Genomic DNA, 16545 nt, shown 5'->3' with positions numbered 1-16545 from the left:
TCCTTTTCTTTCTTTTTTATTATTTTACTTTTCTTTTCCACTCTATTTTAAATTTGCTAATCTTATCAACAGTGAAATTAAAGTAACCAGGAATCCAGATCATTTACATAACAACTAAAATATTTTTTTCTGTATATAAATTAAATAATGTTTTAATATTATATTTAATATTATATTAACTCACCTGTCATGTCTATTTGCATTTCAATCATAAATCATAATATCTATTTAAATAAGTTATAATTTAATATTTAATACTAATGTTTGTTTTGATGATTAATTGCTTTGAAAACATTTTTTTAACCATAGAGTACTGTTGCAATGATATTATTATTTTTATTTATTTTTAAAATTAAAACAAATAATTATTTATTATAATTTTAAAATAAAAAATTAATATACTGATTACATGTGTATTTTTGCAATAAGTGACAACATCAGCCTAATTGACTTGACAATGTTAGAAGTTAAAATTAAGTTTAACTCAGGAGAGTTAGGGTATTGAGTTTCTTATACTTCTCAGGATGAAGGATAAGGTTGTCTGGACGTGTAGAAGACGAATATGGTGGAGTGATGGTGCGATTTGGGTTTTTGCATATTAGGGGTTTTTTGATTTGGGATTTTAGGGTTTTCTATTCAGGTTGCATGATTAAAGTTGAAGAAGAAGGATATTGAGACCTAAATTTTGTGATTTCGCAATTTGTGACGAAGGCGAAGAGGAGCAAGGCGTTTCACGATGGTGGCGTTGTTGTGGTTTGGTTGCTCTTCGTGAGAAGAGGATGATAGTGATTAGGGTTTCGTGTTCTTGGGTTTTGTGGTGGTTTCTTGCAAGTTGAATCATGGTCATAGAGGTTTGAATGAAAATTTCTCCCATTCTTGAATATCGCAAGGGGAAGGTAATTCGCGATTCTGATTCTGGAACGAGGATATTGGTTTGTTGTTTCAGATTCAAGAGAGAGAAACAAGGAAGCTTTTGCGGTGACTAGCGTGGTGGTGGCCCAAGGGAGATGGTGGTTGCCCAAACAAAGAACAATATAAGAATCTATAATAAAAAATAAAAAGTGAAATAAAAACTTTTAATATTGTTCATGTGTATTTTAAAACTGGACAATTAAGTCATTAGTGTTTTAAACGTTGTGAGCAAAAAGATCTAAATTAAATCAGTTTTAAAAGATAGAACCACTTTAAATAACTCAAAAATGTGAAAATCATTTTAAAAAAAACTATCTAAGAATGCAAAATAGGTATTAAACCTTGTTATTATCATGGATTATAACAAAATTATTAAGTAGGAGTAAATTGCTTTAATTTTGAACAACTTTTAGACTTTGTTCACTTGAATGAATTTAGGAGGGAGTGATTCAGGGGATTTGAGTAGATTTGAAAATAAATTTTGTTGTTGTTTATTTGAGTGAAATTGAAGGTAACTGAGAATTAATTTGGAAGTAAATTTTTTTAATCTGTAATCAAATCTTACACTAATTCTCACAAATTTTACTTCCAAATCCACCTTCACTTACTTTTAAATTCACTCAAATAAACAACTACATTTAAATTCTCGCAAATTCTCTCCATCACTCTTCTCCAATCCATTCAAATAAACGACTTAAATGACAATTTTTTATATGATAGAAGTGATAAGATAAGGACCTTATGTCTTATTAATATTAATATAAATAATATATATAAATATATATATTAATAAAGGGAATTTATTTATATAACTATTTCTTTACTGTTTTAGTATATTTTTTTATCAATTTTACCATTTTTTTTTTCATTTATTAAATTCGGTTAATATTTTTATAAACTTAATTAGTTATTCCTGATAAAAATTACATGTGATAAAATTACAAAAAAATTTATTTTATAAATACATTTTTTAATTTAATAATATTTTACTTTAATAATTGTAATTAAAATTAATATTTAAATTTTTATCATGAGTAGAGAAATAAATATACGTGTATATATATATATATATATATATATATATATATATATATATATATGTGTGTGTGTATTAATATGTAACGTTGTATCTATTCAATATTATTATTTTAATTATTTTTTATAAAAGTATTTTTGTTTATACGTTATTATAATCCTTTATTTATTTATAGTAGCTGAAAAATTCAAATACAAAAATATGAATTTAATTTTGTACAATAAAAAAGTTGAAATTAAAGTAGTTTCAGTATAATGATCTTGATAAATTTATCATTGTTTGTAAAAATAATAAAAAAAACCTTTCACTTATTATGGTTCAGAATAATTGAAAATTAGATATTTAATAAAATAAAATTGTCTAATAAGAGAAGACAATAATAATATTTAAAATTAAAAATTGTATGATAATAATAAAAATTATAATACTTTCTTTTAATTGTTCTAAAACTCTAAATTTAAAAAAAAAATCATTTTATTCAACATAGTAATTAAATTTAATAAATATCAAATAAAATAAATATCACGTAAATGATATTTTTGAAAATATTTATAATTTTAAGTTTCGATTAATCAAAGACTATATTAAGTTATTTTAAAATTGAAGTGTGTGAATAATTTTAAAATTGATATAGCATTTTGAAAAAACTTTGTTTTTTTTAAATTGAAGGTGATTTTAAATGTTTTTTTTTTCACAACATTTTATGTGTTACTTGTCTTCTTACAACTTTTCAGCATTCGGTACTAACGGCTCGGTCTCGGTCATGCTCTTCACTACTCGGCTCAATACTTATAAACTTTTCAACTCTTAACATTTTCTTCTACAATGTTAGTTGGACACAATTTCGTTCGGCCTGTGTTAGACATCGTTCGGTCTTCAACTACTATGCGCCATTCAGCCTTTAAGCAGTGTTCAGTCTTCAACGGTGTTCAATACCGTTCAGTCCTTAACTTGTGTTCGGCCAGTGTTAGCGACTGTTCGGTTTTCAGCTGAGTTTCGCCCATGTTCAACTCCGTTCGGTCCTGAACTGTGTTCGGCCAGTGAAGTGCTATACATCGTCCAACCTTCAACTATTATATGTTGTTCGGTCTGTTAGTTGTGTTCGGCCGTTGACTGATAGTGACCGTTCGGTCTTCGTCTGCTTATCTGTCGTTCAGTCTGAATCTTACTCTTGTTCTTTTTCTTCGCTGATCATTATGCAAATATGCTTTTAAACTTGATGCGGCAAGAGTCTTCATATTCTTCACTTTGTAGCATCATCAAAATTATTAACTTCAAAACACCAATGCTCCTCATTGGTAACAATCTCCCCCTTTTTTATGATGATAAGAAATTCCATGTTTAAAAGTATTGTTGAATATCTGCACAAAATTTAAACTTACAAACAGGTTAGTAGTAACTGCACTAGAAGTATTTCTCCCCCTTTTTTATCATAAGCAAAAAGTAACTATACTCCCCTCAAAATGTTCTCCCCCTCAAAAGAATAATGTATGCACTAAATGAGAACATGAAGGATTCTATTTATTTTGGGAAAATGTCATTACAAGAGAAGGAAATACAACTAAATTAGTACACGAATTGAAAACAAGCAAACAAGCAGCCTAATCTAGAAATCTGGAGTAGGTGGTCTTTTCGGAGGATGAAGATTTAGGCGATTTTCAATGTTGCCAAGACGAGTGTCAAAATCATGAAATTTCTCAATCACATATTCCTCATGAGTTTGTTGTATTTCAATGAGTTCATCAAAATGTGCTTGATGAGCTAAACTCATGTCCTCCAATTGCTTGGACAAATTTGCAAAGTACTCTTCCATTGAGAGAGAGGAGGATGAATGCATGGTAGAAGGTCCAACTTCAAATGGAGCAGCAAATCCTACTGGTTATGCCGTTTTAAGACATTGTAACGGCTTTTTTGTTGAAACTGTACGCGTGATAATCGATTATGGTAAGTGATAATTGATTATCGCTTCAAAAAAGAATTTCCAGAAATGCAAGGACAATCGGTTATGATGGTAATAATCGATTATTTGTTCATGACTACCCCAGATTTGAAGAGCTAGTTAGAATAATCGATTATGCCTCAGAATAATCGATTAAGTGCGAACCGAACCCTTTCTCAGACGCTCGAAATAATCGATTATATCCATTGGATAATCGATTAAATACGCTGGGAGTACGAAAAGCGTGAAAAAGTCAGAAACCTTGAGTCTAAGACATGTCTATGACTCCTAACTCTCTTCTAAGTTCATAGAATCTATCTTTAGGCAAGGCTTTTTGTGAAAATATCTGCTAATTGATTCAAAGCATCAATATATTCTATAGAGCAATCACATTTTTGGATATGATTTCTTAAGAAGTGATGTCTTATCTTTATATGCTTAGTTCTATAGTGCATTATGGGGTTCTTGGTTAGGTTTATAGCACTAGTGTTGTCACATTTCAGAGGAATGTGATCAAGGAAGATATCAAAATCCTCCAATTGTTGTTTCATTCACAAGATTTGGGCACAACAGTTGCCTACAACTATATATTCAGCTTCAGTGGTAGACAAGGCTACGCATGCTTGTTTCTTTGAGTGCCAAAACACTAAAGAACAACCTAGAAAATGACAAGTACGACTAGTACTTTTCCTATCTATTTTACAGCCCCCATAATCTGCATCAGAATAACCAACTAAGCTAGGCAATGCATCAAAAGGATACCAAAGTCCAAAAGAGATAGTTCCTTTAAGGTATTTCAAGATTCTCTTAACAACAATTAAATGAGATTCCTTAGGATTTACTTGGTACCTAGCACATACACACACTTTGCATAATATTTGGTCTACTAGCAATAAGATACAATAGAGATCCTATCATCCCTCTAAACAAAGTTTGATTAACTTCTTCTCCATATTCATCCTTATCTAAGTAACAAGAAGTCGCCATAGGAGTGTTGGCTTCTTTACAAGTATCCATTACAAATTTCTTATGTACTTCTCTACAGTATTTGGTTTGGGACACAAAGGCTCCCCCTTCCATTTGCTTTATTTGTAGTCCTAAAAAGAAATTCAGTTGACTCATCATAGACATCTCAAACTCACCTTGCATTATATTTGCAAAAACCCTCACATAATGAATCATTAGTAGATCCAAAGATAATATCATCCACATACACTTGAACAAGTAAAATATGTTTTCCTACTTTCTTAATGAATAAGGTTCAATCAACCTTTCTTCTAGAAAAATCATTTTCAATCAAGAAAGTACTAAGTCTTTCATACCAAGACCTAGGTGCCTTTTTAAGGTCATACAATGCCTTTTTCAGTTTAAACACATGATCAGGAAATTTAAAATCTTCAAATCCAGGAGGTTGACTAACATATACTTCCTCTTTTATAAAACCATTCAAAAATGTACTTTTTACATCCATTTGATACAATTTAAATTTCATCAATGATGCATAAGTAAGTAAAAGTCTAATTGCTTCTAACTTGGCTATCGGGGCGTAGGTCTCATCATAATCTATACATTCCTCTTGACAATAGCCCTTTGAAACTAGCCTTGCTTTATTATTTGTAATGTTTCCATCTTCATCAAGCTTATTTCTGAACACCCATTTTGTGTTAATGACTTGATAGTCTTCTTTTTTAGGAATAAGTTCCCAAACGTCATTCCTTACAAATTGGTTTAGCACTTCTTGCATAACAATGCACCACTTATCATCTTGAAGAGCTTCTTTTATGTTCTTGGGTTCTATTTGAGACACAAAAGCTACTGTTAGACAAAAATTATTTAAATTACGCCTAGTAGTTACCCCTTTTGAAATGTCTCCAATGATGTTGTCCAAGGAGAGGCCACGTGGTTGTTTATAGCTCTTAGGATCCACTTCTTGATTTTGAGTTTGTCTATGATTATTTTCGTTTAAGTACATCTCTTCAAGAGCTTCCCTTAAGTAATCCTCATCTCCTTGAGACCTTTGTTGCATAACTGACTTAGAAGGTTGTGTTTGAGACCTTCAACATATAATACGTCTTTTATGATCAATGTGTTTCCTCCTCCAATGTCTCCTTTTCCAATAATTCTTCCTTTGTTGTTATCCCCATATGTCACAAATCCTTGCTTATTCTTCTCAAAAGAGATGAACCTTTTCTTGTCACCAGTCATGTGTCTTGAACAACCACTGTCAAGATACCACAATGACTTCTTTGACTTTGTAGGTTCCTACAAAACAAGTTAAGCAAGAATTTAGGTCCCCAATCTCATTATGGGTCCTTGGGGTTAGTTCATGCAAGCAAGCATCATTTTACAGTTTTCACCCACGCATATTTTCCATTTGGAATTCCAAAGTGTTTAATGTTGCATTTGTTTTATGTATGACCATGCTTCATGCAATAAAAACAACAACCATCATGCACCTTATTTTTCACAAAGTCCCTTTTTCAACCCAAACTTTACGAGTTCTCTTAACTTTAGATTTCTTATGATGATGCATGTTCTTGTCTTTAACGTTACTTTTTCTAAAATTATTTTGAACATGTGAGATAGCATTAGTTGCATTTGCAAGTAAGTTTTCAAGTATGTCAATATCAAACATATGACTTTTACAGGATAAACATTCAACAAGATTCTTATTTTCATTAAAATCAGATACTTTTGTTTCTAAGTTGCAAATTTTATTTTTCAAAATTACTTCTTCATCTAAAGCTTTCTCATATTTAATTTGCAAATCCTTAAACTCATTTTTCAAATTTTTATGAGCAGAATCTAGTTTCTCATATTCATTTAACAATTCAAGAAAGACCTTTTGTAAATCAAATTCATCACTTGATTCAAAACTAAAATCACTTACTTGACTTCCAGTGTCTTCTAAGTCAGCCATTAAGCAAAAATTTGCTTCTTATTCTGACTCACTTGAGTTTGAAGTACAAGACGCATTTTCTTCCCAAGCAATGTAAGCCTTCTTCTTCTTCTTAGGAAATTTCCTTTCTTTCTTTTCTTCACTTTTCTTGTTCGTAGGACAGTCAGTCTTCACGTGTCCTCTTTCTCCACATCCATAACACTTCACGCTTGACGGAGAACCTTGATTCTCTTTTCTTTATCGACGGTATTTGTCATTTCCTTTTGCTCTCATGAACTTGGAAAACTTCTTTATCATGAGGCTCTTGTTTTCCTCATCATCAGAGTCATCATCCTCGGTTCTTCTTGAACTTTTTCCCTTAGATATTTATGATTTGAAGGCAAGAGTCTTCTTCCTTCCTTGATCCTCTTCCGCAGTCAATCTATTCAATTCAAGCTCGTGCTCACGAAGCTTTCCAAAGAGAATTGCCATCGACATTTGGATGAGATTTTGTGACTCTAAGATAGTTGTCACCTTTGGTTGCCAAGACCTGTCCAATGATTTCAAAATTTTTACATTTAATTCATCAATATCAAATGTCTTACCCAACCCAGTTAAGTGATTCACAATATGAGTGAAGCGCTTTTGGACATCAGAAATAGTTTTTCCAGGTTGCATTCTGAACATCTCGTACTCCTGGATGAGCGTGTTCTTCCTTGTGCGTTTCACGTCATCAGTACCCTCATGTGTGACTCTGAGGACTTCTCACATCTCTTGTGCTTTCTTACAAACTGAAATTCTATAGAACTCATCAAGTACAACAACAGATGAAATAATATTGCGAGCCTTAATGTCAAATTGGGATCTTCTATTTTCCTCAGCAGTCCAATTAAAATATGGTTTTTCTACTTCTACACCATCAACAATACTTTTTGGAATATAAGGACCATTTAGTACAACTTCCTAGATGTCTTTGTCAACCGACCCCATACAAATTTTCATTCTGACTTTCCATAAGGCATAATTATCACCAGTAAAAAGTGGTGATCTGTTGATGGAAGCACCCTCGACATATACTTGATTTTGATGACCGACCATTTTCAAAAAATTTGAAAGAATATCAAAGCAAGCTCTAATACCAATTGTTGGAATAACCGATACCGATTTTGTGCAGCGGAATAAAAAATTACAGAAAGCGTGTTCGGTCAAATTAAAAAATTGGTTCTTTTAATTTTCTCTCAAACGTTTTATCAAACAGTTGATGAGGAGTAAATATAAAGAGTGCAGGGAGTAGAAAAATCACACAAATGATTTTTATCCTGGTTCGAATCAAAAGATTCTACGTCCAGTCGTTAATCACTATGAAGAGTGATTAACCTTTTCACTAAAAACAGTTTTACAGTTACAATACAGTGATTGAAAATAACAGTAACAAAAACACCTTCCTTCGACGAACGAACCGGAAGAAAACAGCTCTGCCAACTTGAAGAGAACCGCTCCGACCTTTGACACACAAAGCGCGAGCTTCTTCTGTTCACAAGACTTGAAAATAGCAATGAACTAGCACTTGAGAACTTCCTCAGATAGCACCGTTTTCTATTGGTCCGGAACTGAAAAGACACATTACAACTGCTAGTGATAATCGATTATTGTAAGTGATAATCGATTATCTGCGAGACTTGGAATAGTTTGAGTATTGACATTTCAAACCAGTCGGCTTCAATTCTTCAACTCCTTCTATCATCCGGTTTGAGCCCTGATTGCCTTTTGTCGTTCGGCTTGTCTCCTTACAGTTTTTCAGCGATCGGTGCTAACTACTCGGTCTCGATCATGCTCTTCACCGCTCGGCTCAATACTTGTAAACTTTCCAACTCTTAACATTTTCTTCTACAGTGTTAATTGGTCACAATTTCATTCGGCTTGTGTTAGACATTGTTCGGTCTTCAACTACCATGCTTCGTTCAGCCTTTTAGTAGTGTTCAGCCTTCAACGGTGTTCAACACCGTTCGGTCCTTAACTTGTGTTTGGTCAGTGTTAGTGACCGTTCAATTTTCAGCCGAGTTTCGCCCATGTTCAACTTTGTTCGGTCCTGAACTGTGTTCGGCCAGTGAACTGCTATACATCGTCCAACCTTCAACTATTATATGTCGTTCGGTCTGTTAATTGTGTTCGGCCATGAACAGTGTTATGCCTTTAGCTGTGTTTGACCTTCATCTAATTGTAGTCGTTCGGTCTGCATCTTCGTTCGGCCGTTGACTGATACTGATCGTTCAGTCTTCGTCTGCTTATCTGTCGTTCGGTCTGAATCTTACTCTTGTTCTTTTTCTTTGCTGATCATTATGCATATATGTTTTTAAACTTGATGTAGCAAGAGTCTTCATATTCTTCACTTTGTAGCATCATCAAAATTATTAACTTCAAAACACCAATGCTCCTCATTGATAACAAAACCTTTAATCTATTTTGTAATTTCTTTTACAGGCTTGTTTTTGTTGTGTTGTTTTCTCCATTTCCACAACCTTTTTGTGAAAAATACTTGGATATTACTTCATTTTTAACATCTTTTTGAGTGGATAGATATCCAATAAATACATCATATAGTTTGAACAATATTTTTATATTATTATTCTTACATTCTTATAGTTAGCAATATATTATATATATATATATATATATATATTTGTTTTAAATAGATGTCAATAATGTAGTTATATTATTATTTATGAATTTGTTGAACAATATTTTTACATTGTAATTTTTGTGGTTATAATTTTATTTGTAGATATTTATTTTTGTTTAAATATGAGTCAATAATTTATTTATGATATCATAATTTTGTTCATACTTTTTACATTAATTTATGTGTTTCATGTGTTTAAATATTTTGTGAGAACATAGAAGAGGATTTAAGAGTAGTGGTGGTTTTAAAAGAACATAACATTGTAATATTTTAATAAAAAAAGTTCAAACTATAAATAGATTTATAATAAAGAAAATTCATTTGTTTTATGTATAAATTTTCTCTTTACCATATTTCTTCATTTTTTACCCAAATCTTCATATGATTAAAGATCAAGAATCATAAAAGTGTTTCTTGCAAAGACTTGTACAAAATTATCCAATTAAAAAGTTTAATAGAGTAAGTTATTGTTTTTCCTTTCTTAGACATTTTAGCTCTTAAGTTGCATCTGAGCTCTAGAACATGGCATATGACTCAAGGTTGTTTTTAGTGAATGTTTGTTGCTCTATGATCATAATGTCATGCTTAAAACTCTAACTGGGGTATGGTTGTTTAGGTCTTCTTGTGTGAATAGAGCTATAGAGAATACCTTTGAGAGCAAATGTTGTTTAACCAAAATAAGAGAAGTTAATGATTAAATTTATGTTTTCAATTGTTGATAGATTTTAGGATTGTATTATGATTGAACGATGAATTATGTGAAATTTGTATATTAATGAAATATATGTATATATGTTATTGGTTTGCTTGTGAAATTGAGTTATAGAGGATTGTGAATCTAGTATTTGGGTTGAATAATTGGTTCATGAGAATGCTTTTAAATATGTTGAATTAGAATAGAAAAGTAGAAAATATCAGATTAAGCAAATTTCACAAGCCAAATACTAAGTTTTCTTTATGTGTTGATATGACATTGGGCATAAGGTATGTATCGCGCAGGCGCCATCTTGAAATGACCAAGTAAAAGAGCTTCATGGTCTAGAGCGTTGGACATCACTTTGTACTGTCAAAAGCTATTTTGACAATAAGTCTCAATGGACTAGAGTGATGAGCACCATGTTTAGGTCGTTGAATGCTCTTTTGACAATAATGGGGAAATGACCAAAAAATATAACAACTTATCAAACAGTAATAACGCAACGGAAATTCAATCCTCCTTCTTGCGAGAATTTGTGAGGAGCACCAAACAAATAGAACAAAAATAGAATCCAAAGCACAAAGAGACACCAACAATTTTTAGCGTGGAAAACCCCTCAATGCAAGGGTAAAAACCACAAGTCGCCCAGACCAAAGAAAAAATCCACTATGATCAATAATAGGGTACAAAATAGTCTCCAATAATAACACCAAATGATGTGTTCAATAAGCCAATTTAAATAAGCACAAATGCTTACAAATGAGAACCAAGAAGATGAAAATTTCACAAAAACAGGACTGCTGGTGGGGGACCGATTTCTCCAATTCTAGACCACCGATTGACGATCCAAACGGTCAAAATGAAGAACCATATGTCTGGAACCTAGTGTCCAAAAATCAGCTCGATCCAACGGTGAACGAGTTAACAGCGAATAAAACACCAGTGCAGGTTTAGGGTTATGCGGGAATGACTTTCTCTCTTTCTTTTTCTCTCACTTGGCTTTTGCCTCTCTTCAAATGACTCTAATGTCCTCTACTAATCTAACCCATCTCAATTTGACCTAGTGAGACCTAAAGGTCCATATTATTTGGACCTATTCTCCACATAGGAAGGGAGCCCAATAACCCAACAAATGGCTCAAGGGAAAGCTAACGCTGGATGCCGTTCTGAAATTTAATTTCCAAAGAGCTATAAGGCTTAGGGTATGGGGTGTTAGGTTCACCGTTGGGAAAGGGAGCTCATCGTTGGGCACGAGCTTGATCTTTTCTCCCAAAGAGCTCTCTGCTAGGGTATCGTTGGACATTCCTATCCGACCAAGTGAAAGTGAGACCTTTGACACAATCCACTTTTATGATAATACAAGGCTTGTGCCAAAGTCAATGCATAAATCAAGATAAAAAGTCTAAAATTGTGTATTATGTTTGTGATCAGTTTATTAGATAAATGTTTGTTTTGTGTAGAAATGTATAATGATTTTTTTATTTAATATATTTATAGTATATGTAGATTGGATTTTTTTTTTTCAAATAGCTTACCCTTTTCTTTCGTTGTATGTATTGCTTATGTCTCTCTTTTTACAATAATCATCATATCGGTCTGAATAGAAGAACTTACATGTGGAAACGATGATAGACCATACCAGAGAAAATTCTAATAAAACTTTCTTATGTTTTATATATCATATACATACAAACAATATTTATAGGATAATATTAATTGTCAATTTTGACTGAGTTATATAACTACTTGATTTATTTTGAAAAACTTTTGCATTATGGGTCGTAACTACACTTCATACATGTGTTTATTATATATATATATATATATATATATATATATATATATATATATATATATATATATATATATATATATATATATATATATATATATATATATATATATATATATATATATATATATATATATATATATATATATATATATATATATTCTTATATCTTCTTGACCAGATTTTGCTTAATATTATAAATCGTAGAAACTATTGTAAAAAATAAATTATACTTTTAAGGTTGTTACAATATTTGTTAAATAGAAATTAATAATCTATTTACAATGTCATTCTTGCTTATATTTCATTTTTGTTAATAATCTTTATAGTAACTTGCTTATGTATTTTTTGTATTTAAATACACTTTGAACAATCCATTTACATCGTGATTCATGCATTCATTTGACGTTTTTGGGTTAGTAACCTTTTTTATGCCTCTATTATGTTTTAAAGGAATATCAGTAATATATATATATATATTTTGTTGTTTTTGAATTTATTAGGCTCCGTGTGATAGTCATTAACCTATTTATTTTCTTTCCTTTGACAACGTCTTATATCGATTAATGTTACTATTAGGTAATTTTTAAGAGTATATAATTACCGACCCAACTTTTATTTTGTCAGTTGGAAGAGGAACAATAAAAGTACAATATAAGAATATAGGAGCGTATTTTAATGCGAGAAAACTTACGATAATTGAGGATTGTACAACGAGAAAAATGATTATAAATAAAACTTGTATATTTTCAATTAGCAATAGCTAAATTATTTTTAAACGAAACTAAATTTAATATGAGAAATAATGTTAAAAAATATTAGACATAATTACTGCATCACTAAATATACGATTAGGCATAACCTTTACCATATCACTAAATATAGGACAAACACATGTGGAAAAATAATATATGAAAAATACAAAAAAGAGAAAGTGAGATGCCGAATCATCAAATACATAGGAACCCATTAAATATGACCGCACTTTCTAAAACAACATAAATATTGTATTTATAGAGAAAAAAATGCATATAATAATAAATACAAAAGGCAACACATGAACAAATAAAAAAATATTACAGTACATAAGATTTAGATCTTTTTATTTATTTTTATAATTATAACAATATATTTAATTATATATTATGGTGTTCTTATTTATATAATTATAACCAAAAATCCGTCATAATTCGACCGTACTTGACGCACGTTTCAAACTCGTATTGTTTGAATGAGCTACTGAAATTAGGTAAATATTTTTAACGAATTTGCCAATTGGTAAAATATTTCAATTATTATTTATGTTGAAGAATGATTTTAGTATTCAAAATACTGTGAAAAGTTTTCTTACCCTATTATTCCATGTAATAATGATTTTCTGTTGATTATAAAAATCCAAAGGCCCAATTATCTCCTACAGACACTCCCTGTGCAGTGCAGCCTGTGAAATCAAAGTTACAAAACAACAAGAAACAACAGTGTTGTAGCAGAATCAGAGCAAAGTATCAAAACTTTCTTAACATATCTTCACAGATTTACTCTATAAGAGTATAAAACAGAAACCCCAGTGAGCCCCAAATCAAAACTAGGGTTCCAAGTTGAAAGCAAGGATGAAAGCCTCTCTGAAGTTCCGCGATGAACAGCAGAAGCCCTTGTTTAGGGCGAAGGTGCCGCTGAGCGTTCTGGGAATGCCCTTCCAATCCGGCATCGTCGCTGGTGAAACCAAAGAACTAACTCTCAACCTTTCTACCTTTTTCGAATCAGGTCCTTCGCTTAAAGTGGCGTATCGACCTAACGATTCCAAGAACCCTTTCTCGCTCATAGTGAAAACGGGAACCGGACCCTTCGGTTCCCCTCTCAAGAGCTCCATGCTCATGAGCTGCGAGTTCAGCCTTCCCTCCCGAACCGGTTCCCCGCTCTTCATGCTCCACTTCAAACCCCGCTTCGGGGACTTCACATTCAAGAAGACCCAGACCTCCCTCTTCGACGGAAAACCCTTTTCCAACGCGCAAAACGACGTCGTCGTCGTCAACGAGGCCGTTCAAGTCGAAACGCCGTCGTTCGCCGGCGCCAAGATTCCTGTTCTGGATACGAACTCCCGCGCCGCGGGCGCCGTGGCGGGGATGTTCTCCGGCGTTGAGGTGTCCGCCCGGACAACGCTCCCCGTGCGGGGTCGCGCCGCCGTGAAGTTCCGCTGGGGGGTTAGAGTTCCGGCGGAGTTCAAGGGCGACGGCGCGTTCCAGCGGATTCCGTTTCTCGTGATGGACAAGATCGGCGTGGAGCACATGATGGATTGCGGCGAGGCGAAGAAGGGCAGGGCGAACGCGGCCACTGGGGCTCCTGCGAGTGCTGACGTGGCGGAGGCGTGCTTCGCGGTGAAACGGCAGATGGAGGTCCTCCAGTCGGAGAACGGATTGCTGAGGAACGCCGTGGAGGATCTCCGGCGAGAAATTGTTGGCGTCCGAAGCGGAGGTTCGGAGTTTAGTAAGTGGAAAAACCCTAAAAAGAACGACAAGAAAACACCGTCGGATTATGGTGGTTTTTCGGGGAAATCGACGGAGGTTGAAGCGAGTGAGGAATTGAAGAAGGCGTTGATGGGAGGTGCTTCTTCTGGGGCTTGAATTTGAATCCGTTGGATGAAGATATTGTTCTTTTATGGTGTATTGTCTATAACTTTTTTGGGATGGGAAGAATTCTGTTTTTCTCTTTCAAAATTTATAAATTCAGTTTTGAAGCTGCGAATTTTTCTTCTTTACTGTTATGCATGTTATGGTGTATAGGTTGGTTCGTCAAGGCTTGTTCTTGTGTTCAATTTTGAAGCTATGAATGAAGGACCATGAAGTTAAGCAGAGTCAGATTATGAATTGGTGTCACTCGTCACTTTCACATGAAATTTAAATGTTAGCCGTAGATGTTAGATCAGACTATGAACGTTTGGTTTGGTGTGAATTGGGTAAACAACTTTTGAATGCGAAGAGAATTCATTCATTTTGGTTAATTGTTTCCATTGTTATGATTAGAATTCATTCGTGTTAGTGAGTTCAACATTTCAATATGATTACAGGGCAAGAGACAGATGTGTGAGATTGATGGGGGCAGTGATTCTTGAACAATTGAATCAATGGAACAAGGCACTTTAGATTGTTTTTGCTCAATGCCATATTGAGATTGAGATTGTTCTTGTTGCTTGGTGATTTTGGTTTTAGGAGGAATTAAATTTTCAACTTTAAGCATTTGATTAATGCTCTATGTCAGATATTTGAAGCTATTGAGTTTCTTCATTTTGCATTGAGATTTTTGGTTTGGGAGGGAACTGAATCTTCAACTTTCAGCTGTTGATACTCAACGAGTCAATGTCACATTTGTTGAAAAATATGGAGTTATAGTTTTGTTGTTTAGAGCTTTTTGGTTTGGGAGGGAATTAAATCAAAATTCAATTTGGTGTTACTGTCAGAATTCTAATTTGAAAATTGAATTTTGCTCTATTATTGCCAGCTATTGCTTACAGGTGATGCAGATTTGTCGGAAGAAATTGCCCAATAATTGACAATTGAGTATTACAAAGGAGAGGGAAATGAATAGGCTGCAATTTGAATAAACTTGAATCTTTAATCATAGTGTATTTTATTACAGAATAAAGTTTTTATGGTTATATTATATATATATATATATATATATATATATATATATATATATATATATATATATAATTGTGGATATTAATGATATCTTAGTTTAGGTAAAAATAAGAGAGGAATAGAAAAGAAAGATTGATTGTAAATTTTTCTTACAGTGAGGACTGTAAAAATATATTCTCTACATGATTTTCATAGAACAAGTCTCTGAAGATTGTGTTTTACAGTAGATGCAAGTGTTTCATATGTTTATTAAATTATTTGTTCATAAATGGAGAGAAAAAAAAGTAAAATTTAGGTTTAAACCCTTGGATGGTCCGTATTTGCATAGTAATCTCAAGTGGGTCCTTATATTTCCAACTGTCTTAATTGGGTCTATATATTTGCAAAATATCTCAATTGGGTCTAAATATTTGTAAAATTGAACCAATTTTGCTATAATCGTTAAGTTGTCACAATTGACGTTAAAATGTGCTGAAGTGAATATACTGATGTGGATATTTTATTAAAAAAAATATGCTGCCATGATCTGAAATTTAATAAATTAAAAAAAAATAAAAAAGTTATGCAAGCAAAAAAAAAAAGGGAGGAAAATGGTCTGCATTCAGAAAAACCACAAGAGAACCAATTTGGAAAGCCCTTCCAACCCTAAATCGCTACTGCCTCTTCATCTTCGTTGTCATCTCCTTTGCAAAACCGTAGCCCCGGAAAGCTGCCGTGCCGCAAAATCGAATCGGAGACAAGTTGGTTCCACCCTTTTGAAACGCACTTGAATCGCAGGAGATCTTTCACCGGAAGCCACTACAGAATTTCCATGATCATATATTGGTACAACTCCACAATTATCTCATCCCCTTTGAGCTGCACAGAATCACTCCCAGCATACACACTTGCAACTGCCAGATTACATTGCAAAATGCAAACCATTACACATATTCCCAAAGTCATAATCCCCCTAAAAGCCTGTACCTTTCTA

General features: G+C 32.9%; 1 protein-coding gene across 1 annotated transcript; it reads left to right on the top strand.

Annotated features, from left to right (window-relative positions):
- Positions 1-13355: 13355 nt before the first annotated feature.
- LOC108324896 (uncharacterized) lies at positions 13356-14794 on the top strand. Its single transcript, XM_017557837.2, has one exon. The coding sequence runs from the start codon at positions 13545-13547 to the stop codon at positions 14553-14555; it is 1011 nt and encodes a 336-aa protein (XP_017413326.1). The 5' UTR covers positions 13356-13544; the 3' UTR covers positions 14556-14794.
- Positions 14795-16545: the final 1751 nt, after the last annotated feature.

This window comes from Vigna angularis, chromosome 3 (assembly GCF_016808095.1).
Source record: "Vigna angularis cultivar LongXiaoDou No.4 chromosome 3, ASM1680809v1, whole genome shotgun sequence".
NCBI lineage: Eukaryota > Viridiplantae > Streptophyta > Magnoliopsida > Fabales > Fabaceae > Vigna > Vigna angularis.
The sequence above is the reverse complement of the archived record's forward strand: the minus strand, read 5'-3'. Positions and strand labels throughout refer to the sequence as shown.

What these genes read in the sequence shown, in the direction of transcription:
- LOC108324896 (XM_017557837.2), top strand. Translation starts at nt 13,545, where the DNA reads ATGAAAGCCTCTCTGAAGTTCCGCGATGAACAGCAGAAGCCCTTGTTT.